Here is a 27,620-nt window from a genome sequence, read left to right on the forward strand (position 1 = left end):
CACTACTCGAATCAGGAGGCAAACAAGGCAAAACAACTGAAATCGAAGATATAGATGGCATGAGAAACCAAAGCCTGAAGAGCTGATCAATCAAACCATGGAAGCATTAGAACCAACAGGATAAACCTCCCCACAATGCAGAAGAGGGAGAGGGATAAGAACACTAAAAAGGACAACCAAAAACAATTGCATGACAAAGAATTAGGAACATCAAGGGTGCTGAGACACATCATCATGAGGCGAATGTCATGGAAGGAACACTCACTTGACAAAGGAAGATGGCAAACAATAGGCAAACATCAACCCCCTCATGGCACTTGATCAATAGTGCATGTATAACAAGACACAAGATATGCAAGATTCCAAGTAAACAATGCATGATGACACTTTATCTCAGTGCGTTTGCATAGATACAAGCTACAATAATAAGAAGACTGGAAATAGAAATGTGAACCAAAATAGAGACATCCTACTCAGAGAAGAGATCCCAAGACCTGAAACAACCACGATATCCACCAGAGTGCTGAAAAGAAAAAAACTAAATAAAATATGCATGGAGAAAAATCTGGGAATAAAACTCATATTTCTGGAAAGTACATAGCACAAGCTTTCCAAAAATATAAATTTTTTGAAAAACGGAGTTTGGATGCTCATTCTATGGCTCCTAGAGTGCAAAAAATAGACCTCACTTTGACTGAAAAAAGCATAGTCAAACACCAAAATTGGAAGAAAATACCAACACCATGAGGTCGACCTCGAAACTAGCTTTCTGACACCTATTCATTTTCAAAAAAAAGACTCCGTATGTCCAAGATAGGGCCAAAAAACTAAACCCCTCCTGAAAAAGGTCAAAAAAGGAGGTCTGGTGGCCAGTGGGTGGTCCGGTGGCCAGGGAGCGGTGCTCCGGTGGTGCTCTGGTGGAGCCTAGGTGGAGCTCTGGTGGCCCGAGGGTGGCTAGCAGTTGAATGCGGTGACCGGGCAGTGCAGGGAAGCAGTGGGCGATGCGGCGGGTGGGCGTGGGTGGCGGTCGGGAGGCTGAGCGGCAGCCGGGAGCTGCAGGGCGGCGGCCGGGGAGAGGAGCATTTGGTGGGGGCGGTGGTGCAGCGGAGGTTACTGCTGGTGGCGGGGCTAGAACCGGCAATGGGGAGACCAAGGCCAGGCTGAGTGCTAGGGCAGGCAGGCGGCAGCCGACGGGGAGCCGGGGAGGGTGAAGGCCGGTGGAGGCGCTGCCGGCGGGGGCTGGAGGCTGTAGTAGCAGCGGGCCGGAAAGTGCAAGGAGCCGGCAGGGAGCCGGAGGGGCCATTGGTGGGGGCCGCAGAGGCTGAAGAAAGCTGTCGGGAGCTGGAGGATGAGTGGGGCCCGAGGTCTGGACGTGCAGCAGAGACCGTACGGACACATGCAAAGCCTACAACAAGGCATGGGCCCCACAATACCTTGCGTACCGTGGGGACCCCCCCAAAAAAATTTTCCCTTTTAAAAGCAAATTTCAGCCTGCATGCCATAAAAAGGCCAATTTTTTTTTTCAAAATTTTTTTCTCGATCTGTGTGCCAGGGTCGTATGGCCTGGATCTGAGAAAAAAATTTCATCCAGAGGCTCAGGAACCAAAATAGGTCAAATTTTCTATGACCATAGGGGTTTTTGGGCCTTTTGAGCATGATAGTGAGGTCTATTTAGGCCCAAAGTGCTCAGAAAAAATGTCAAACCCTAGGTACATAAAAAATTCCTGAAACCCCAGATCTGCTTCCAAAGTAAAAATTCTCAAAACAAGAACAAGCAGCTGTAGATCTGAAGCTCTGATACCATATAGGAGTTGAGAAAATACAACACCATAGGAGCCCAAATAATCTCTGCAAGCTGAAAAACCTATTACAAGGAGAAGCAAGGAAGCAAATACAAAAAAACAAATACATAGAGAATATGCTTAAAAAGAGAGCTCAATATTCACAAAATATGTAATGTGATTCTTACAATGAAAAGAAAGAACTCAACCTTTAATAGGTCAAGAAACCCTAAAAGGGAAAACCTAGGTTTGCACATAATAATTAATAAAAGAATTAATTATATGCACCTAAAGTTAGCTTAAGTGTAAAAGAGATAAAGGGAACTTAAATAATTAAATAAATAATGTTTAATTAATCAAGTAAATACCTGAATACTCTAACACACAATCTCTAAAGTGATGAAGTTTTCCATCTTCTTGATTGTCTATGTCATGTCAAGTACATCAGACCAGGCAATATTAAGGGAAGCACTGAGAAGACTTTGGGACTCCACAATCCATTTATCCTTATCCTTAATTTGTCCATTTTGATCTTCAATTTCTGGAAAACTATGTTGTACTATTTCCTTACATTCATTAAATTCATTTTGCAATTTTGTGTCAAAGTCTTCATGCTTTTTCAACAACTTTTGTATGATGGTATGATGAAAGAATAAGTATATGATAGAATACTGAGAGGGGGGTGGTGAATAAGTAAACTAAAAAAATGATACAAACTTCCCAATCTCAAATTCAAACTCACAAAGTAAACTTTTACTATCAAGATCAATACTCATACGAATACTCAACATCAACTGGGTTAACTGTTATAACAACTTAACAGTAAACAACTTCAATTTTATAAACATCAAAATTCTTAATCATATATCAACATATTCCATCTCTCAATGCTTCCAGTTATCATGTCTTATCATAAATTAATCAAATCAACAAATAAGATCATAACCACAAAAACATTCACCACTTGACACAAATGTTTATATGTGGAAAACCCAAATAGATAAAAACCATGGTGAGATGAGACTCACAAGGATAGCTATTTGAACTCTTCTGAAGTTCACCCTGTTAGGAGACAAGCCTATTAAAGATTTTACAATAAGTCCTGTTAAGAATTGATCCTGTTAGGAATCACCCGGTTAAGGGATTTACAAAATGCCTTGATGAAAAGAAAATACCCTGTTATGAGTAACCTCGGTAGAGGATTTGAGAATCCAAGCTAATGGACCACCTTGTTAAAGGATTTAAGAAGTAACCAAGCTTGTTAGAGCTTACCCGGTTAGGGGATTTCACTTTTGCTGTAATTGTTAGAAAACAACAGGTTTTCTTGATCTGTCTAAATAGCACTATATTTGCTTGATCAGATCCTTTTAAGCTTCAATATGCCTTTACTCAAACTGCAGATCCATTCTTCTATTAGGCAACCACACACTCACTAATTTCAGCCAACACTTTGCCAACAACTTTACAAATAACTTCATCGACCTTAAATATAAATCAATTAGGTCGGTAACACAACAAAAACCTAATTCTCTAATAGAGATTACAAACAAACTAGTTCAAGTGTGACTGTTGGATTTACATAGCAATCTATACACATTCTTCAAGAAAATTCCAACTGCATCATCAGACTTGTAAGTCATCATGTGCTATGCATTAGATGCAATCCACTTTTCTCATTTACTAGACAATCAAATAACTGAACAAACGTGCCAAAACAATCTGAACTTATCCTCATACAATGATCACACATGTTGCCATCATTATCGTTGATCATTATATCTTAAACCAACAAACTTGATCGGTTAGGGTTTAACAAAAATAATTGGTAGGGTTTACCTGTTACATTGCATAGAAAGGCTTAAACCTTATACATCTGTTTATTGATTCATCTCACAAACTAACATATCGGTTTACAACATCTTCCTCAAAGCTCTTCCTACTGGTTACAAAACAACATCACTAACAACAAATATTAGCAATATCATAAATACCATTACTCGTTCAATTGACATCAATGACAACATAACATATCATTAATGTAATATTGATGCAAATGCCAACAATCTCCCCCTTTGGTATTGATGGCAATACAAATATCAACGCCTCTAATTGTTGTTGTGATTGGTGAATAGGAATCCTAGTTTACACTACCAAGTATTCACCATGCTCTGTCTGTCTTCAGCCTATCGCTCATTTCCCTTTGCGAGTCATATAATTCTTCTCCTAATCACGTAATTCTTCTCCCCCTTTGACAACAATGCCAAATTGAAAGTAAAACATGTAATATCAAAATTTCACTGTGCATCAACAACATATTGCAACTTGATGCTCCCCCTGTGGAATACATACACTTCTTCATCAATCCTTCTAATATTTTGCAAGTAATTCGGAGACTGATGCAATTAGAATCATGCTCAACTATCTTCATGAGGAGGGACAACCCCCAACTAACTTCTAAGATACTCAAAAGTGGTCTTAGGCAGAGGTTTGGTAAAGATATATGCAAGCTGCTCCTTGGTAGAAACATGCTCTAAGATAACATCTTTACTTCAAACTTTTTCCCTCAAGAAGTGATACTTCAATTCAATGTGCTTGGTGTGAATGTGCAAAACAAGATTATTATAAATATTAATGGCACTTGTATTATCAAATAAAACCTTCCAAAATGTGCCTCATCCAAATAACTTATGTGCAATTCATATAAGCTGCAACATACTCAGCTCCAACAGTAGATTGTGAAGTACAACTCTGCTTCTTACTACTCCATGAAACTAGCCTTCCTCCTAGAAAGAATGATCCATCGGTAGTACTTTTTCGGTCATCAATATTTCCTGCCCAATCAACATCTGTGTATGCCTTCAAATCAAAGTTTCCTCCATATGGATACCATAATCCATAGTCAAATGTACATTTCAGATACCTAAAACTTCTCTTTGTTGCTATCAGGTGTGCTTCCTTTGGATTCTTCTAAAATCTAGAAACTATACCAATCGCATGGGCAATATCCAGTCTACTGTGAACAACATAGTGTAATTTGCCAATCATTGACCTGTATTCCTTTTCATCAACATACTTATATGCATCTTCCTTCGATAACTTACAACCTGTAACCATTGGTGTTCCAACTAGTTTACAGTCACTCATGCCAAAAGTCTTTAAAACCTCTTTCACATACTTATATTGAGTAATGAAAATACCATTCTTCATTTGTTGTATCTGTAAGCCTATGAAATTTTTTATTTTCCCTAATAAAGACATTTCAAACTCATTTTTCATTCCATCTATAAAACTATTTCTCTTGACATCATTGTTAGGATTCCCAAAGATACTGAGAGGTGGGGGGGGGTGAATTAGTATCTGACTGGTATAATAATTTTCTGAACTTATGACATAAAAAGCATATTAAAACTGTGTACCAGTAAACCAGAAATAATGCAAGAAATAAGAATAACAACCACAACATGAAAAACACACCATAACACAATATTTTAATGAGGAAACCCAGTGTGGGAAAAACCTCGATGGGATTTGTGACCCACAATATTCACTTACTGGCCAATAAGAGAATAGTACTGCTTACAATAGGGGCCTGCACATGCGAGAAGGCCAAATGCCTAGAGCTCACTATTCAGTTACAAAGGAAGTCACACTGACTTACAAAAATGGATTATACTAATCCAATGTCTTGTACTACTTCAGATTAGCATCTGCTATGCCAGATTCAGTACCGGTTTAAGCTCTGCTACATACATAAACCCTTAACCAATAATTTGCATATTAGGTTTGCTACCTTCTATTCATATTTCGTATCCTATCATATCTTAAATGATCTACAATGATCTCATAAATATATGAGTCATATTACAATCCGCCATGTCAGCTTACAAAAGATTTTACAATTAATTACAAAATATGTTTATACAAAATTGTTGTTGGCTAAGGTGTCGGTATTCTTCCTTTTCAATGTCGGTGTTCTGTATGCCGGTGGAGACTTGCCAGTGTCAGTGCCTGAGTCTGCCTACTGGTATCACATGATTGTAATATTTTCCATCAATGACAATACCTTCAATCACCTACAATTTCTCATTGGAGTGTGCATTTTCCAACAATCTCTCCCTTTGGCATTGATGGCAACACTCATAAGAAAAATAAAAAAGTGTCCAAAAAGATGTCCAAAAGGAATCTACCAAAATTTGTCATACCAAAAATTGTGTGCCCAAGCAATGTATGCTCCCCCTGAGCTGATGATGCCCTGTTCTTTTCATTTTTCTCATCACACTACTCCCCCTTTGAAATTAATGACAAAGGTTGTCATTCACTGTCAATGGAGTCCTGCCTAGATTCATGTAACTGGTGGGTTACAATCTAGAATATATCTGTCAAAATCATTTTTAAACTGTCGCTGAATCTTTTGCTTTCTCGTAATGCCTCTTGTGTTCTTTGAATTGTACTAGTGAGTATGTGCATTTTCTCTTTTGGTGTCTTAAGTCCAGGAACCAGAGCCTCAGAAATTTCATTTCTCAAAGAAATGAGGTAGTCTAGTTTAGGACCAAGTTTATATTTTAAGATCTCTACCTTAAGCTTAACTTTCTCTTTGTCCTTCTCTAACTTCTCAATTTTCTCTTCTAGATCTGCAATTTTCTTTTCTATCTCCAAAAATGAATCGGATGTACCTATCAGATTGTCAGCAACATTGTTTATTTTAGTTTGAGTTTTACTGATCTTTGAATCTATATCCTGTATCAAGATGTCTATTTTGCAAGTATCCTTGTACATTTTCTTAAAATCCAAAATTGTTTTTCCTAGATCCAATAATAAGGTGTCCATTTTCTCCTTGTTCTTCTTCACAATTTCCTCAAAGAATTTCTCTTTTTCTTTAATCAATCTCTCCTTAAATGTGTCCTCATTTATTTGATCAACAGTCAAAATGTTTTCGGTGATGAACTTAGACAATGTGTCTAGTTGACCTAAAGAATCCTTATTATCCACTATGCATTTAGGTGCTATCATTTAAGAATATGGATTGTATCATCTATAGCCCTATAAGCTTGTGCATTGCATTTTGTGATCTTCTTTATTGAATCCAATAAGACCTCTATTACATTTGTAGGTCAGAATTCTGCTATAGAAGTACCAAATGTCTGTGCAATTGTTCTCACAATATCCATGCTATTGGTTGTAGTAATTGTCATGCTCTGTGAATTGTACTTGTATCTACAAACACAATGCACTCAATAAATCATTACAAGCATGGTTAGAAGATTTAAATCAAAGAAAGAAAAAACCATAGCTAATCAGCTTATTGCCTCCTAGTAAATGCAAGTATGAAAAATGCTCTCAGATCTGACTATGCATATTCCAGTGACTTGACTACACTTAGATGGAGGATTTTAATGATGCAAATGTATGATCTTAGCAAGAATAGCATGATTAAGCTACATGAGTGATTGATCTAGCATGATTAAGCTAAGATTGAAGCTAAAATTGAGCATGATAACATTGCTAAAACTGATAAACTATAAGCTAGATGCCTATAATAACAATGCATGAATGCAAAATGAGATGGGATCAAATGATATGCAAGAATGATATGAAATTAGGACATGAAATTGAGACATGAAATTGAATTGGGACCAATATTGCTCCAAAATGAGGTCTATTTATAGGATTTTCCAAGGCTAGGGGTGATGTGGTAAGAATCAACGATCAAGATTGATTTGAAGATATCAATGGTTAAATTGGAGGAGGATGGCAAAGGGGGTTGGATTAAAGGGAACACTTAGTGACAAGTGTCACAAAGGTTTTAGAAGATGTTGGATGAAAGGGGACATGTTGGTAGGTAGACTGGGTTAGGTTTAGGAATGGTTAGGTTTAGGAGTGGTAGAAGTTAGGAGAATTTGAATTTAAAAATTCAAATAATAGGAAAAGGATAATTAATCTCAACAACTTGTTATTCTCAAAATCTGATTCCCTTCAATGTCTTTAGAATAAGATGATATAGAATGGGTGCCGAGAAGACATCAAAGATAAGGAAATTCCAGAAACAGCATATGACAAGGTTTGGTTAGACCTTCTACACTTCGGGCTTTTCTTGGAGCCCAGGTGGGTATACCTTTGTGAATTAACTTCACACTTTTAAACAATAAACCCATAGCAAACCAGTCCAGAAAACCAGTGGATTTATTCACCTCGAAAGAAACTGAAAACAAAGCATGAAAACTATACTTGACTTCAGCATTTTGATCAACAAAGCATGCAATAAACAACTTCCATTAATATCAGTGCCTTATCCAAGGTTACAGAGTCACCTAACTCAAATAAAACTCCTGAAACATAATATCTATATGCTTCCCATCAGCTCAGTTTCCACTAATTCTTACATGTGCCTGACACATACAAGAATTTAATCATTTCACACTAAACTATGGTCCTCAAAATTCAAAGTTCCTCCCAAAGAATTTACTGGTATAAGTGATCTTGCATATTTAATCTCCCTCCTAAAGAGAAAAGCTAAAAACACTCATACTGAGATTGCTTTGCAATTCCATTCAAAAGAAAAATCCTGGATTGTTCAGAATGAAAACAGTAAATAAATTTGTGAATAAACTTGAAGACAACACGGAGTTTTACTCAAAAACCGATGGCCTGTATATTGATATTCGTTCGAAGAGATTTTACAAAAAGTTCTTTTTCTCCATTAAACTTTGAAAAGCTCAGATAATTTTTTTGGAGCGTTTTCTTACAAAATTTTGTGATCCCTTTCCCTCTAGTCCTGGTATCCATTTATAACAATATGGATGCACAAAGCTTCGGACTTCTCGAGGAAAGTTTGTTACAATTATTTCAAAAATTGAAGAGGTTACAATTTTTGCGTAAAGCAGTTATGTGCTTTTTTCAGCTTCTGCAATCTGTTCAATAGGTTGTTCGGTTGTAACCTCTTCTGGCTTTTCAGGGGCGTTCTCCAACTACTCCGGATCATGGGTAGAATATTTAACTCCCCACTCACTATATCTCTCTTCTGTCGGCCATGAAAAATTAATCACATCACTCTTAATTTTGGTCAACCTTTTCCAAGAATTTCTCAATTTGTTGACTTCTAAATTAAGGAAACTATAATGTGATTTAATCTTTTCTATTTCCTGTATTGTTATGACAAAGAAAGAGGTATCATCAAGGTCGATGATTCCCTTAACCCTTGCTGACAATTTGACCTCTACCTCTTTGAGCCATATTTGCTTATCTTTTATCTGATCCAGATTGGCAAAAATTCCCGAGAGCAACTCAAAAACCTGATCAATGTATTCCTTCTTACATAGATTGACCTTCCTATCCACATTATCTACATCTGCAGCCAATTGCATTAAGACTTTAGCAACATCAGAGGTAGATTTTATAATGGGATTGGCCCTTGCTTCATCACAGGAAACACACATGAACTCTAAATTCTGCTCCCTTGGCCTCCATCTGTCAAAAATGGGTGTCAAAATGGCCTTATCTCTCCTTAATTCATTCCATATCTCCATGACCTTTCCCACATTATTGTGAAGCAGTGAGGCATTTATAGTGTTTGCAAAACTGGAGATTGTGGCTTTTATTTTCTCCTCATACTTCCCCACATAATAGGCCTGAGTCTGGTTTAGGTTCTCCAATTCTTGGGGAGTTATCTCAATCATTTGAGAACTGGAAGGCACAGGAGATGGTGGGAGCTCAATAATGGGGCTAGTAGGTGGAGGTCTTGTAGGAGAAGAGGCGATCATTAATGTTGAAGACTCACCTTGTTGGCGTTGTCCTACCAGCTGGCTCTGCAATTTGGCAATAATGCTATCTTTGCCTCTTATCTCCTCCTTAGCACTATCATAAGCCTTCAAAACTGTTTCCAGTTTAATCTGGAGGGCCTCCTTTTCTTTGGCTTCCTTTTCAGCCACTGCAACACTAAATTTGGCAGTCTCTAACACAGTGCTAGCAACCTCTACTACCCCTGTACTCTCTACTCTTTTAATCATCAATCCACCAATGTGACTTGTCCCTGAGGTGTCTTTACCTTTCTTGTCTTCATTTCTTTTGAGGGACAACATGACTAGTGTAGCATTGTCCTTACTGAATGTAACCCCTTCCATGGGTTTAGTCTCTTTTCTTACTACATCCAGCACTAGAGCATCAACAATATTCCACTCTGGTAAAATGAGCACTCCAGCTTGTGCTACTAGATCCCTTCCCTATTCAGGAGTGATGGTTTTGAATTCTTCCATCATCTCCTATTTTATTTCTTCCTTCACTGAGGTTGGATCTTTATTAGGCTGCTCTGCCTTTCTTGCTTCACATCTAGCATTATATTTATCTATATGCTGCTTCCAGATAAATTGCATGAATGCTTCAGATGTGACAAAGCTATCATCAGCTAAAAAGGCACTAGTGGCCTTCTTTATCTCAAGATCCCACTCCTGGCCTTTAAGTTCAGTCGAGGTGATGTCCATCTGTGCTTCAGTGGGCTCTTCTGGCATCCCTTCTTCCACTTCATCATAGGTATATGCAATTTCCCCCAAGCTGCCCAACTGAGAGAGGTATTCAGTTGCTGCTTGTTCATCTCCTATGTGGAGAGGGGATTGGGATGGGGAATACAGGGGTGTATTTGATTGCACTTCTTTCCCCACCCTTTGCTTCTTTGGGCTGTCCTGGATGTCAATGACATCTTGTACCTTCCTCTTTCCTTTGGATGAAGAGGGTTCCCCTGTTGTAGACACCAACACACTGTAACCTGCTTTCTTATGCAGAGTGTAGTCACCAGGAGGGATTGCTTTAGTGGAAGTTGACTTTCCTAAAATCATTCTTGCCTTCTCAGGGTTATTCTTAATTACAACTTCCCTCTTCTCCTTTAGTGTTTGCATCACATCCTCAAAGCAAACAATCAAAATTTTTATTTTTTCTTCCAATGGGAAGAAGCTAGACAATGGGTCATAGCTAGCATCAAATTGATGCACAAAGTCCAGGGCTTTCTTGTAAGCCACCCATTTTTCTTTCCTTAACTCTTGTTCATCTAAATCAAATTCATTCCTGATGAGGTCTTCAGGAAAGTGGAATTGATGAGGCCTACCTCTGCATGCTACCTTCTTCCGGAACACACCATTGTAGAAGTCCTCTGGATCAACACATCTGGACACTGCAGTGGACAAATGGTAGGGTTTGAGGAAATCCTCAAAACAATTCAAGCCTCCCTTGGTGATTACAAATTGGTTGGCTACTGTAGCTGTAGGGAAAATTGTCCCTTTACCTCTGCCTGTTAGCTTTGCCTCTTGTAGGCCACCAATTTGTCTAAGAATCTCAGCTATTCCCACTTTGAGGGGGACCTGGTATGGTAACAAAAATGGGGTGCCTCTGAAACCAAAGACTCTAAAAACTGTGGAGACTGGATATAAGTACATATCACCCCAGTTATGAACTATCTTGATATTCTCTGCGAATTCTTTTGGTCTTAATAATTCCAAAAGAACCTTGGGGACTCTTGGGTTGTCAGAGCAAAGGAGAGTCCTTATTTTGGACGCAAAATATTTATCAAATTTTAGAAAACTAGCATCCTCTCTGTCCCATGACAACACAGTACTCCATAGTTGTACTGGCATCTTCTCTCCTTCCTTTTCTTTTACCAAGTCCATTCCACTGGCGAAATAATCACCACCTTTGAAGAGAAAGAGGTGCATCAAGAGTGAATACCACCCAAATGGCCTATCCACCTTTCCATTTTTTATCCCTATCAACCCTCCATGGATAGCATCAGCAATATAAGCAGCATAATCAAATGTAATAGCAAGAGAAGGATTCAAAATTTGAACAATCATTAACAAGTAATGGTTTGGCATATTTGATTCAGCATCCTCTCCTAGAACTTGGCAAAGTGCCCAATACATCCCTTTCACCCTCAAGGTAAACATACTCAATGAAAAAGGCTCCTGTGTGTTGGGCCCTACAACTGCTAACCCTCCTATTTTCAGAAAAAGTTCTTTGAGAGGCCCATTCCTAAGATGACTCCTCTGTGCACTATACACTTGAGCTAATTGTGTGAAGTTTATGGGTTCCAAGAAGTTTGTAAACTCACCGAGCCCAAACACTGTTCTCAATTCTTCTGCATTGATTTCCACGAGGGTTTTCCCATTTACATCCCGGATGCACCTTGTGATTGAATCATAGTTTAATGCCATTTGGGTTAGCAAGTCTGTATCCATGAATACTCTTGGGACTACCAACTTCCTGACATCTAGTTCCCAAATGCTATTTTGAGGAGCAAGAGAATTCCTCATCCCAAATCCGATTCTAAACAGCCCCAACCCAGACAGTCCGACCTGTGGGTCTCTTAACCAATTACCTTTGTCATATAATCCTTCTCCTATCTTCAGACGGGGAGCCCTGGGTACTAAATCTTTGGCCTTAGATGCCTGGTTAGTTGACAGCGTCAACTGCTCTAAAAAGTCATCACATACACTTCTTTCTAAATAATTAACCTTGCCAGAAAATTCCCTTTTAGGAGCCATTTGAAAATGCAACAAGATGAATATCACTTCTTAAACACTCCTGTAACACGAGAATAATTTCACTTATTACACCACATAGGAATAGCTGCAAAATAAGAAAGAACCTGATGCTTGCTTGAAGGAATTCGCTCTGCAACTGATTCGCCTTCTCTGTATTTGAAAAAGATAACTCTGCGTTACTCTTCTACAAAATCCCTTTAAAAGATATCTACACTTGGTTGTTAGGAAATCAAATGCTTGTACTCTGGGCCTTAACTATAACATTGATTCTGCATGCTTCGGCCGTCCCTTCAAAATCGAATTCATACGAGAATTCATATTTTAGCTCCAACGGGTCGCAGCCTTCCTGCAAGTGTCTCACTGTTAATTTCATTTTGATGGCTTTGTCTTTAGTCTGGGTCCCGTCTTTCTATTGGCTACATAATAGCACACGGCATCCAACCATTGGCTTAAAAAATCCCTTCGCATTCTATTTTGATACTGGCCGAATGTCTCCCTTTATACTGTGGCGGGCCCATATTTTCCCTTTTTGCCATGTCATCATCAAGACACATGGACGGCCCTCGTTAACTCTCGCTATTTCGCGGCCTTAAGAAGTGAGCACCTCACCCTTGCGAAATATCGTGGGCCGTAGGATCATCCTTCAAGTTGATCACTTTTTAATCCTTCAAAAAGGTCCTCAGGAATGGTGGGCCCACTGAGTCGTCACTAACACCTGGCACCTAGTCACCTGCTGTGCTGATTTGTCGCTCTGTCACTTGCCAGAAGAAGAACCATGGGGGGTCCCACTTTCATCTCAACAGGTCTGTCTCTTATGTCATCATCAAGACACGTGGACGGCCGATATTCATCCTCGCTATTTCGCGGGTTTAAGAAGTGGGCATCTTACCCTTGCGAAATAGCGCCGACCGTCAGATCATCTCTACAGTCGATCGGTATTTAACCCCTTAAGAAGGCTCTCAGAGATGGTGGGCCCACAGACACGTCATGGACATCTGGTGCCTTGTCACTTTCGGAGCTGACTTGTCAATTTCTCATTTGTCAAGCAGGAACCATAGGGACCCACAGTTTCCTTTTAGACCGCGTGTCATCAAGACACGTGGACGGCCTTCATTAACTCTCGCTATTTCGCGGCCTTAAGAAGTGAGCACCTCACCCTTGCGAAATAGCGCGGGCTGTTCGATCATATTTCAACCTGATTGGTATTTAAACCCTGTTAAAGGCTCTTAGAAGGGGTGGGCCCGCGGACACGTAATGGACACCTGGCACCTCGTCACTTTCGGATCTGACTTGTCATTCTGTCATTTGCTGGAAGGAGCCACGGGGTCTCAATAAATTGTAAGAGCTGTCCCTACCAGGTCATCTCCACCTGTGAGCTGACTCATCTTTGGGGCCCACTTTTGAACCTTTAATCCTAACCCGCTGACTGTGGTGACTTGTGCCACGTGCTGCCTTTTAATACGCCAGAAAAAAACCACGGGGGCCCCACTTTCTTTGACCGCTATATCCTTTACGTCCTCCGTCATGACACATGGATGACTGACATTCATTCTCGCTATTTCGCGGCTTTAAAGGGTGAGCACTTAACCCTTGCGAAATAGCGTGTACCATCAGATCCCTTCTCAAGTTGATCGGCGTTTACTAGGCCTGACACTTTAGAATGAAGTAATACAAGGCGAAAAATTTTCAAATAATCAACGTAACCGCCTAGGTAAATAACAAGGGGGGACACTTCCTACGACCCCGTGACCCATGATCTAAGTGAAATAAAGTAATGACAAAATAGAAACCAGGGGGTTTAACACAAAAAGATAAGGTCTAAAACTTTAAAAAACCCTTAAACCCTCTAGGTTAAGAACAAAGAAGCTAAAGCACCAGGGACTACACCTTATTCAAATTTTTTTTAAAATACCACAGCCAATTATGGGAAAGAAGAACCCAGTTTTAAAACAGTGATAACACAACTCATGATTTGATTTGTTTTAATTAACTAGGGGATTAGAAGAAATGATTTTGGATGAGGGAATTAATTAATTTGAATTAATTAACTAAAGGGGTGAAATGAACCTATTTAATAAATCCTTAAATTTATTAATAATTAGATGAAAGGAAATTTAATCAAATTGCTTAGTGAATTTAATTAAATTGGGGAGGAAAGATTAATTAAATAATTGCTTATTTAATTAATTATCTTCAGACCATTTTTAGGTGTATACATTTTGCCCCTCTATGAAGCGAGGTGTGATGATGCGTTGATTCAAAGTATAATCTCATTTTGATGATGATATTGATTTGATAGTGTAGACATCTAAAAATGGTCAACGCTTGCGGAGTCATACTTTAACATTTGCACATTGCCTCATTTTAGGTTTTTGCGTCACATTAACATTTCTCCTATGATTCATACTTGGTTTTTTATCATTTGCGAACATCGAGTCATTCTTCTACATTCTTCATTTATCTCGCTCGCAAATTTGGTCTTGTCGACAACACTATCCAGTCATGATTTTAATCGATCTTATCCTATTGCATCAATGTGCATGCTTATTTGTCATCATTTTGGACATCGTCAATCCTAATTAGGGTTTTGTCCTATCAATCTTGTGATCGATTTGTCATCGATCGTTGTCCTCTTATCAATCTTGTCGATTTATCATCAATCCTTATCATTTTCAATCTTGTCATCTGGCGATCGATTTATCATCAATCCTTCAATCTTGTCGTTTAATGATCGATTTGTCATCGGTCGTTGTCATGTTTGATCTTGTCATTTTGCGATCAATTCGTCATTGATCGTGGTCATTTTCAATCTTGTCATTTTGGATCAATTTATCATCAACTCTTGTCATCTTGTTCGATCTTGTCATTTTGCGATCGATTTGTCATCGATCGTTGTCTGTCTCAAATATGTCAATTTTGCGATCGATTTGTCATCGATCCTTGTCCTCTTCAATCATGTCAATTGGTGCATATCAATTTGGTCTCTTTATCAATATTGGTCAATTTGTCAACCAATTTCAATTGTTTATCAAATAAATCATTTATCAACATTGGTCATTTATCAATCCAAAATCAAATCATGATCGAGTCAATTATCTTTCATCAAGACCTAATTCATCTTCTAGGGTTTTGTGATTTAATCATTTAACCTTGTGTGTGTCATTTCTTCCTTCAGGATTAATAAATTGTTTATTTATCCTAAGTCTTCTCATTGCAATTAAATGTTCATTTAATTGGCTAATTATTCCTCTTTGTGAATTAATTAATAAATGACAAATTATTAATTAATTTACCTAATTGGCTAATTCCTAATTTCCATCAATTTCCTAATTTCTTAATTTTCTAATTCCTAATTTCAATTTCCTCCTATTTCTCTCCTAAATTCATGGAAATGACATGTCAATTTGTCATAATTGACAATCAATCAATTTTGACATAGAAGATGTCATAATTTGTCATAAATCATCAATCAACAAATTTTGCATAGAAAGTGCATAATTTGTCATAATTTGTCATAATTGGCATAATTGATTTGCAATTTCCATTTGAATTGAATCATGCTAATCTTGTCATCTCTCCAATTCTTCTATAAATTGGATGAATTTCTTCAATCAAATCCCTTAACTAATAATCTTTAATCAGGCTATCGAATTTATGCTTCTAGTACTCTTGATCAATAATCAATGTCAATCTTGCTTTCAATCATGTATGTGCACTTGTAGGTGAGATCCACAACCATTTGAAGAGGAAAGAAGAACAATGGAGCCGCATGGAAGGAGCATTCAAATCATCATCCGGTTTGCATAATTTCTTTGCTTTTGAATGATTTTGTTTCATGTCTCTATTGAATGTGTCTTAGGATATATTCATTGCAATGAATGCATTTGTGATTGAGCTATTATGTTTATCTTGTTTTGTGATGATTTCCTATTTCCTAACGTACATTAATTGGTGAACCCAACATGATCCACTGAAGCATCAAATAAAACCATAATCAAGATCTTGAAAAAGGTTGTCAATGATGCTGGTCGAGATTGGCATGTGCAGCTGAATCCAGCACTATGGGCTTATCATACTTCTATCCGCACACCTATTGGCGCAACACCTTATTCCTTGGTGTATGGTGCGGAAGCTATTTTACCTTTGGAGGTGGAGATTCCTTCCTTGCATGTTTCCTTGCAACATCTAATTGATGATGAGACACATAGAGTCTCTCGGCTGCATCAGCTTGAGATGTTAGATGAGAAACGTCAGACAACTCTGACACATTTGCAAGCATATCAAAACCGTCTCCGCCGCTCTTATAATAAGAAGGTCAAAGGGCGACACTTCGAAGTGGGAGACCTAGTTTTAAAGGCAAACCCTAAGAATGCACAGTCTACTGACATCATCAAAGGTAAATTTGAACCTAATTGGGTTGGTCCTTTCATAGTAACTGCAGCATATGGCTCGGGGGCATATCAGCTTGCTACCTCGGAAGGTGAACCTCTGTCCGATCCTATAAACAACATGCATCTTCGCAAGTACTGGGCATAATTTTCTATCAGTACTTCTTCAAATATGATCATGAAAAAATACAAAAAAATGAAAAAAGAGAAAAATACAAAAAAATGAAAAAAGAGAAAAATACAAAAAAAAGGAACAGAGCAAAAGAAAAAGGAGCAAAGAAAAATGATTCGCCCTCTAGTGAAAACCTGGCAAACAGGCGCTTGGGGCAAGTACCTTGGTGAAAACCTGGCAAACAGGCGCCATGTGTAAAATGAGATCATTGCTCCATCATCTATCATGACCTTTAAGCTATGCTTTTTCTCGGTCGGTTCCTCATGTTTATCTTTGTCTTGACCCGATGTCCTATTTTAGGCTCGTTATTGGTCAACATCATTGTCTTACATACCTCAGTTCTTTGTCCATATGTTTTGGTCCCGGTCTATGTATGTCTTTCCGATGCACATTGGGTACGTTCCCTTGTCATGATCGATCACTAGAACTTTTGCATTTAAAAATGTCCTGAAAAAATTCGAAAAAAATTTAAAAATGTCTTGAAAAAAATTCAAAAAAAATTGAAAAATGTCCTGAAAAAATCTCATAAAAATTGAAAAATGTCCTGAAATAAATCATAAAAAAATCATATAATGTCCTGAAAAAAAATTCAAAAACAATTGAAAAAAGTCCTGAAAAAAGTATCTAAAAATTGAAAAAATTGAAAATCCCTAAAAATCATAAAACGTCCTGAAAAAAATGAACAAAAACATTTCAAAACATTAAAATCCAAAAAACAAGCATTTTGCAATAGAGGATCCCTTGGTGCATAGACAGATCACTGAGCATCCATCCAATACCTCGTAATCAATCGAACATTGTGCTTTATTGAAATCACTCTTAAACAGATGAACTTTTTACTCCAACCAAACATTCAAACTAATCCAAATTGTCATATCAATCGAACATTATTATCAAAATTATTTGTCCTTGTCTCTACTATCATGGGTCTTATACAGGGTGTGGTATACTCGAAACCAGACTGTGTCTTGTCTTAGATGGGGTACCACATGTCCTGAAACCAGACAGCATGATCGTCCTATCCGTTCTTTCAACTTTTGACAATGAAGATCAAGATGTTTGTTTGATTTGCATTTGTGCATCTTATCTTTTTATTGATTTATCTTTAGCTTCGGTCATGTTCCTATGTTGCTCGATGATGTCACTGAGTGATTTAGAGTGACCGGGATGGATCATGGTCCTTTTCTTGATTGTGATTGTTGTTTGTCTATGATGTGTTTGTCTTTCGCAAATAGGGTTGCATTTCAGCTCTGGCCTTCAATGCCATGATGCTACGCATCCATTTTTTCTACATAAAAATAAAGGTTCTCACCTACAAAGTGCATTACTGAAAGCAAGTTTTCTTCATCTTTAACTGTCTTCTGTCTCATTTTCTTCTTCCTAACATATCTTCTGTCAATTCAGATAGTCAGTTCGGTTTAGTGCTCCAATTTCCCCGCACACATATGCTGCATCCTGCATCCATTTGGTTAGTACATTTGCATCACATCAAGCATCTTATCCATTTCATATTATAAATGCATAAAAAACGCATAAGCAAAAAAATATATACATCCATACATATTCCACAAAGGTCCATAAACAGTGTATAAGTCATCCATACATAGAAAATAACATAAGTCATAACATGTTGCATCCCATCATATCGATGCATATCATATCATATGTCACAATAATATCAGAGTACAAAATCGGACTGTCTATCCTAAGTATGGCCCGCAGGCTGATTACAAAATGTCAAACTACATAATGTCCACTGTCTGTCTAAGGAGCACATGCCTCTGTCACTGGGTGCTCCCTCGGTCCTCCTCATCCTTACAATGTCTCGTAGATGATGTCCCTCCTGGTCCTGGCTGTGGTGGTCTCATCGGTCCACTCACCCCGATGCTGCTCAATGACCTCCGAGAGCGTTCCCTGCTCTTTGTCCTCGATTGTGCCCGATATGAAGGTGCTCTCTGCTCTGGTGGAACTGCACTCTCATATAGTGACTTCCAATGGCGTATCTCCTCTCCAGTCTCTACCAGCATCTGTCCTAGCTCCCGTACACTGGCATCCCAAATCAACCCAATATACTCAGTGACTCTCTGTTCCTCTCGCTGTGCCTGAGCCATCGCTGCATCTCGAGCTGTTGTAAGTCTAGCTATCTCTGCTCTGAACTGATCATGCTCTCTCTCTAAAGTCTTAATGTGATCCTGCTGACTCGCTATGGTAGCCCTGAATATCTCCATCTCCTCTGTCCTAGCTGTCCCTAGCTCTATGGGTATGTCCTGTAATGCCTCATGCTCGCCTGAATCTGGCTCATCCTCCTACTCCTCATCATCCTCATCCCCACCGTCCTCATCTCTGTCCTCATCTCCTCCATCATCCTCATCCTTGTCCTCATCCTCCTCGTCCTCATCATCTCCCTCCTCCTCTCCTGTGAGTGGGAAGTCCTCCTGTCACCTCGGTACAGGAATATCCGGATCTGTCAATGGCACTGGCCGTCATCGTGCAAACCATCTCTCATACTTATCTGTCATCCCGACGTCTGCCACATCTGATCTCCAATCCCACTGTCTCTGCTATAGCTGTGAGAAGTCCGCATATGCTGTGTGTGGCTGAATCATACTCCCCCACTGACTCATCTCTCTGTGAGATCGGGCAAAGTGTGCAGTCCTCCTGGGTACATCCTGCCTCTCTCCAAACTGTCGTCTGACTCTCTCTGGCAGGTACAACTCAATCACTCTTTGGTGATTCACTGGTCACCCAATCAGGTACCTCTCCTGTCTACAATATGGTAACTCCTCCTTGTCATCTGACCATCCTGGACAATCACGATAGGGCCTCCATATGACCTCTCTCAATCTGTCTAGCTCATGTCGCCAGTACAATATGTATCCAAAAGGACCCTGTCTCAATGCTCCCCCATAGCAATACGCATATGGTCAGTGTGGTACTACTTGTCTATCTGTGATCGGTCGACATATGGCTATGTGCTCAAATGCCCATACCTGTAGCAATGTGACTCCACAGCTCAATGTCTGCACTCCCTGATATGCTATCTGATGCAGCTGAAAATAGAGCATAGCCAGTACACATGGTCCCCATGCGTACACTGTCCCCTCTGTCGCCATCCACTCTAGCACTCTTCCCCATCCAATAGGGAATCCATGTCCTCGTCTGTCTCCCGCTAGTAGACATGCTATCACCACTGCTATCACCACATATCGTCGATCATACTCCGATGCCATAGTCTCCCAGCCAATCTCCCTCTCGACGATATCCAGCTCATCTGCGTCGCACTCAAATAATCTACATAGTGCATCTCTCCATGAATCAGAATGTGGAGGATATGCCATACATCCTCCAGTGTCACCGTCGCCTCTCCAGTCGCCAGATGGAAGGAGGAAGTCTCTGAATGCCATCGCTCTGCCAATGTGATCAGCAATCCTGTGTTTGCCCTAATCTTGGGCATGAATGTGACATAGTATATCCCAAGTCCTGCTAAGGTATCTCTCTCTGTGCTCCTGAGTCTATGTCGTAGCATGAAGCAATCCGGTCGGTTCTCCCGTGTGATCAATGGATCCTGTCGACCCTGCATCACAATTGGGGCAAATTTTGTCAGTTTTAGGGTTTGCTCCTACGGGTTGCATTTCCTCATTTTCATGTCTAATCAGGGTGTTTTTCATCTCATTTGACCTATCCTATCCTTGTCCCCCCTTTTCGGAGCATTTGCATGCCGTTTTGACCAAATTTAGGGTTTCCAATGCACACTTGCGCCTGTGTCCAGGAACCTACGCCTGTGTCAGGTAACCTGTGCTTGTGTCTCCCTACACAAGTGCAAAAGACCCTACACAAGCACAGGATTCGCCTTACACAAGCACAGAAGTCAGTTTCTGCATCCCTTGTGGGCCCCGCAATGTCCCGCAAGCAATCAAAATTCATGAAATTGAAAACATGGGTATTTAAGATCTATACCGCTGCTCCTGTGTCGTCCGATCATCTGAATGTGCGTATGCATTCCTTGAGGTGATCCGCCATCGGAATGTTCGCCATCTCTCTGCAGGTGTCCTTGTCCAGAGCAACAAATTCTCCTCCTTGTCTAGTGCAAATGAGTAATTTTCCCTCTCTTGGTCTCATTTATAGATCTTTGTCAGTGCATAGATGGATGTGCACTCTCTCCATCTTATGTTGGTCATGGTCTTTTGCATCTTTAAGTGCTTGTCCTTCATGCATCCGATCTCCGATTGTCAATCCGTTCGATCCTCTCCTTTTTATCGATCAATTGGCCTCTTTTCCAGACATTTCCAGCCAATTCCTTGAGGGGGCATGTATATGTCATTGTTATTTTCTGGGGCATTTTCATTACTGTTCTTTGAAACAACGCTTAAAATCGCATTGTCTCAAAGAGGGGAAAAATGTAGACATCTAAAAATGGTCAACGCTTGCGGAGTCATACTTTAACATTTGCGCATTGCCTCATTTTAGGTTTTTGCATCGCATTAACATTTCTCCTATGATTCATACTTGGTTTTTTATCATTTGCGAACATCGAGTCATTCTTCTACATTCTTCATTTATCTCGCTCACGAATTTGGTCTTGTCGACAACACTATCCAGTCATGATTTTAATCGATCTTATCCTATTGCATCAATGTGCGTGCTTATTTGTCATCATTTTGGACATCGTCAATCCTAATTAGGGTTTTGTCCTATCAATCTTGCGATCGATTTGTCATCGATCGTTGTCCTCTTATCAATCTTGTCGATTTATCATCAATCCTTATCATTTTCAATCTTGTCATCTGGCGATCGATTTATCATCAATCCTTCAATCTTGTCGTTTAACGATCGATTTGTCATCGGTCGTTGTCATGTTCAATCTTGTCATTTTGCAATCAATTCGTCATTGATCGTGGTCATTTTCAATCTTGTCATTTTGGATCAATTTATCATCAACTCTTGTCATCTTGTTCGATCTTGTCATTTTGTGATCGATTTGTCATCGATCGTTGTTTGTCTCAAATATGTCAATTTTGCGATCAATTTGTCATCGATCCTTGTCCTCTTCAATCATGTCAATTGGCGCATATCAATTTGGTCTCTTTATCAATATTGGTCAATTTGTCAACCAATTTCAATTGTTTATCAAATAAATCATTTATCAACATTGGTCATTTATCAATCCAAAATCAAATCATGATCGAGTCAATTATCTTTCATCAAGACCTAATTCATCTTCTAGGGTTTCGTGATTTAATCATTTAACCTTGTGTGTGTCATTTCTTCCTTCAGGATTAATAAATTGTTTATTTATCCTAAGTCTTCTCATTGCAATTAAATGTTCATTTAATTGGCTAATTATTCCTCTTTGTGAATTAATTAATAAATGACAAATCATTAATTAATTTACCTAATTGGCTAATTCCTAATTTCCATCAATTTCCTAATTTCTTAATTTTCTAATTCCTAATTTCAATTTCCTCCTATTTCTCTCCTAAATTCATGGAAATGACATGTCAATTTGTCATAATTGACAATCAATCAATTTTGACATAGAAGTTGTCATAATTTGTCATAAATCATCAATCAACAAATTTTGCATAGAAAGTGCATAATTTGTCATAATTTTTCATAATTGGCATAAATGATTTGCAATTTCCATTTGAATTGAATCATGCTAGTCTTGTCATCTCTCCAATTCTTCTATAAATTGGATGAATTTCTTCAATCAAATCCCTTAACTAATAATCTTTAATCAGGCTATCGAATTTATGCTTCTAGTACTCTTGATCAATAATCAATGCCAATCTTGCTTTCAATCATGTATGTGCACTTGTAGGTGAGATCCACAACCATTTGAAGAGGAAAGAAGAACAATGGAGCCGCATGGAAGGAGCATTCAAATCATCATCCGGTTTGCATAATTTCTTTGCTTTTGAATGATTTTGTTTCATGTCTCTATTGAATGTGTCTTAGGATAGATTCATTGCAATGAATGCATTTGTGATTGAGCTATTATGTTTATCTTGTTTTGTGATGATTTCCTATTTCCTAATGTACAGATAGGATGCCCCAACTCTTGATTGCTAAATTCTGGAATGATGATGCCCCCTCGGGAGATCAATTGAGATAATTGATCTTTGGAGTTTTTGCGAGATTGATATCCTGATAGATTTGATTTGATTTCTACAACTGTGGTTGATGAAAGTGTGAGTTCTTAGATTAGCTTGATTGCTTAGATTGATAAGATTGAAAAATCTTGATTGATTAGATTCAATCTAGTTTTAGGAAGGATTCATCCTGTATAAGACAATGATGATCAAAGCATCTAGTTTTAGGAAGGATTCATCCTATATAAGACATGATCAGAACGTTTGGTTTCAGGAAGGATACATCTTGTATAAGACCTGAATCAGAATCAGATCGTCTAGTTTCAGGAAGGATTCATCCTATATAAGATGTGATAGAATTGATTAGGTTTGATTGATTGATTTGATTTGATAAGGTTGATTAGATAAAGAACTGACATTTTGTTGATAGCAAGATGCAGAAATATTTGGATATGCTAACTATTGATTCTATTGAGAGAGATAGAATAAGAGTTGATAATATCTAAGAGAAATGAGTCATCATTCTGATTGTGTATACACTTGTGATGATTCTTTGATTATTCCTACAATATATTTAGCCTTGGATAAAAGGATCTTGTAAGATCCCATGCAAGAATGAAATGCAAGCTAAAATGCAAATGCAATGCAATGGATGCACAGCTATGACCGGACCAATCACTAGATTATTTTGCGTTTTTTGTCATCATTGAGCTTTTGAAATGTGGGAAGTGAGTGCAAACATTGATGGTATAATTAAACCATGATGACCTGAGCACTACTTTCCTAGATTTTGATATAGCAAGTTAATACAAGCATTGAGGTATAATTGAACCAAGATGACCAGAGTGTTGTTTGCGTAAAATAGGCAGTATTAATCATTTCAATACGCAAATTGGAAATGTCTTCAATGATATTCTGATGATCATGTCCCGAGACAAATTTGCACATATTAATGATTAATTTTCAGATAGCAGACAAGAAAAATATCATGTTTCTTCCTTGTTCCTCTAGTCAATGACATCCTGGAGTCACTCAGAAATCATGATAGCGAAAAGCAATATAGAAAAGTTGAACAATCATGTTACAATCATTATTCAAAAAGAAAATTATACACTGAAAAGTGTGTGATGTGCTTAGATTGATTTCATGATAGCTTGATAGTTGATAGTTTGATCTTGTGTTCAACGTTGGATGTGTCTCATTTTTCACTTGATAAGAGTTGTCTAACTATTTGTTCTACTTGTTAAATTTAGCTCAAAATGATCAAATTTTTTTCCCCCAGCTAAGTGGAGGATTTTTCCCCAAGCCTAGAAACAAAGTCGTTATGATATATCCAAGGATCCAAACCATGGTAAGAAGCCACCTGGGATGTCTGCATATGTACAAGGCTTTATGATGGATAGCGCTTGATGGAAGATGAATGCATGAACTAATAGATGGAAGAGCTAGCTGGCAGATAGCTCCTATTTGTCAGGTTTTCACCATCTGCTTTTATTGCACTTTTTCTTTTATATTTGATTTTTTTGGATTTTTTTTGCTTTTTGATTTTTTTTTGCTTTTTTTTGATTTTTCACTGTTTTTGATTTTTTCTGATTTTTCACTTTTTAAATTTTTTTTTAATTTTTCAAACATAGAACTTCTTCAGATGCATGCTATTGATAGGTTCTTCGAGCTGATCCCCATTCTATGTTGATAGCTGATATGCTCCTGATCTAAATATTGTTATGACCACAAATGGACCTAACTAGTTTGGTTCAAACTTTCCTTTCTTTTCTCGATCTGCCTGGTTGCATGGATTTTCCTTTAGCACTAGTTCTCCCACTTGAAAGATTTGTGGTTTAACCTTATGATTATAGCTCCAGCACATTCTTTGCTGATATACCTTTAGATTATCAAAGGCATTGTGTCTGCGTTCATGGATCAATTCTAACTCTTACAGTCTAGATACTCGTTGTTCTTCATCTAAGATGAGACCTTTTAGTGATACACGTAGAGAAGGTATCTCTACTTCGATTAGCAATATGGCTTCTAATCCATATACAAGAGAGAAAGGTGTGGCACCTATTAGTGTATGGATACTGGTGCGGTAGGCCCATAGAGCAAGGTTTAGTTGAATATGCCAATCTTTCCTAGCATCATTTACTGTCTTTTTGAGGATTTTTAGAATAGTTTTGTTAGATGCTTCTGCCTGCCCATTTCCCCGTGGATAATATGGTGTGGAGAATCTGTGTTGGATTTTGAACTTCTCACATAGCTCTTGTACATCTTGATTCTTGAATGGTCACCCATTATCAGTGATAATGGTCATTGGTATTCCATAGTGATAGATGATGTAATTCAAGATAAATGTAGCAATTTGTTTTCTTGTGATATTGATGAGAGGTACTGCTTCAATCCATTTTGTAAAATATTTTGTAGCTACAAGAATGAATTTGTGTCCATTAGATGAGGAAGGATTTATCTTTCCTACTAGATCAAGTCCCCATTGACAAAAAGGCCAAGATATTGCTAAAGCATGAAGTTCTTGTGCTAGTGCATGGATCAAGTTCCCATGGATTTGACATTGTTTGCATGTTCTTGCTATCTTAAAAGAATCTCATTCCATAGTCGACCAATAGTAGCCCAAGCGTATGAGTTTTTTTGAAAGGGTAAGACCACTTGAATGAGTGCTACAAATGTCATTATGGACTTCATATAAGGCCTTCTCAGATTCTTCTTGTTCAAGACATCTTAAAAGAGTACCATCTAGACCTCGTTTAAATAGGGTATCTGCGACAAGAGTTAAATGAGAGGATTGGCGAATAAAGTTTCTCTTTTGATTCTTTGATAAGTTAGGAGGTAAGATATTATATTTTAGGTATGTGTAAGTTTGGCCATAGCAGGAGGAATCATGTCCAATAAGTTGATAGATGGTTTGGGAATCGGGACAATTATAGGTGGGATGAAACAACTCTTCAACCAGGAATTCATAATGTTGTTGATTTTCTTGTGTCTGCAATAGAGAAGCAAGTGTAGCCATGGCGTCTGTTGCTTTGTTGTCATTTCTGGGAATTTGTTCAAAAGTTATTTCTACAAAGTATTTCTTGATAACATCCACCATCTTTTTGTAAGGCATGAGTTTGTCATCTTTGGTTTGATAGTCATCATTGATTTGATTAATGACAAGTTGAGAGTCTCCAAAGACTTGAAGTTGTTTAATATTTCATTCTATAGCCATTTTGATGAATTGAATGCCTGCTTCTAATTTATGTTGTGTTCCTTTATTGATGCTTTCTCTTGATCCATGTTGTGTTCCATTATTGATGCTTTCTCCTAGACTGATATTCAGGTGATGTATTATAAGATATGGATCAAACCTTGGAACGTCTGTATATGACCAGGTAAAATTGACTTGCCATCTTTTGAATGGTTTCAAGTATTTTTGTCTTGTTGGTTCTGATAGAGAAGCTGCTAGATGTAGATCAGTTGTGCCAATGATAGTTGCCTTTGTTGGTGCTATTATGATAGATAGCTTCTCTTGATAAAATTTAGGTAAGGTGTCAAATTTCCCATCTTCCGGCGCCTCAAGGAGGTTTTCACCATTAGATGCGTCCTTTGTTTTTACTTTTTCTCGATCTAATGTTGCCAATAAATGGTTTTCAACATTAGACCTGATGTTGTTTTCTTGATTTTCACTTTTGCGACTAGGAGACTCGACACCCACTTGACCTGAAGATACATTAGTGGAATCCCTGGTGAAAGTTGTTGCGGGTTTGATTTCATCAAGATATAAGGATATGGCATGGTCATTAGGTAAGGTATCAATGGTAGTATGTCCTTCATTTTCCTAGTTCATAGGTTCAAGATAGCTTAAGGATAAAGGATCTTCAGGTTGAATAGCTTCAAAGATATTAGGGGTCATGATAGAGATGTCAGAGCTTTCAATATGTATGTCGATGTCTAGAATGATACTTTCATTAGAATGACCTTGTATAAGAAAATTTGGATCGTCCTCGGTTATGTCCATGTCAGTCGAATGTGATTTTGATTCAAGTGGGCTAGTTCCTAGCATTTGTTCTACATATGTGTGAACTACATCAACTACTATATCTGCTTCTTCATCCCTCTTAATTTGAAGTTGCTCTTGTTTGTTTTTCCATGATAGAAAATATTCTTTGTTCCCTCAATCTTTTAGTTGCATTTGTTCTTCCATGTTTGACAAAATTGATGCAAATTATTGTTCCTTGGATTGTGTGCTTGAAGGTGCCACCTCTTTGTTATGTGAAACAATGACCTCTTGAGCTGATCTCAGATTACTACAACACTGCACTGGATTTGAGTTTGTTGATATTGTGATTTCTTGTCCATTGTATGGAAATTTTAAGCACTGATCACATGTTGATGTAATAGCCTGTATATCCTGTATCCATGGTCTCCCCAAGAGTATATTGTATGGTAGGTCCAAGTCTAGAACTTGGAATGCTATGTCCTTCTACAAAGGTCCCACTATGATGGGTAATATCACCATTCCTTTAGATGAATTCTCTTCTTCATTATGTGCTTTTATTTTTATCCTTTTACAGGGATCAAATGCATTTTGAATAGCCTAGAGCACAAACAAGATTCATAGAGCAAATGTTCAAGCTAGCTCCCCCATCTATCAGGACATGTTTAACAAGCGTTCT

At 38.3% G+C, this 27,620-nt stretch overlaps 1 protein-coding gene across 1 annotated transcript in view; it reads left to right on the top strand.

The window, feature by feature from the left end:
• Positions 1–1,001: 1,001 nt before the first annotated feature.
• LOC131859044 (uncharacterized) overlaps positions 1,002–27,620 on the top strand; it is a 135,607-nt gene continuing 108,988 nt past the window's right edge. Inside the window, exon 1 of the mRNA XM_059212559.1 lies at positions 1,002–1,176. Coding sequence (XP_059068542.1) covers positions 1,002–1,176 — 175 coding nt within the window. The remainder of the gene's footprint in view (positions 1,177–27,620) is intronic.

This window comes from Cryptomeria japonica, chromosome 2, assembly GCF_030272615.1.
Source record: "Cryptomeria japonica chromosome 2, Sugi_1.0, whole genome shotgun sequence".
Classification (NCBI taxonomy): domain Eukaryota; kingdom Viridiplantae; phylum Streptophyta; class Pinopsida; order Cupressales; family Cupressaceae; genus Cryptomeria; species Cryptomeria japonica.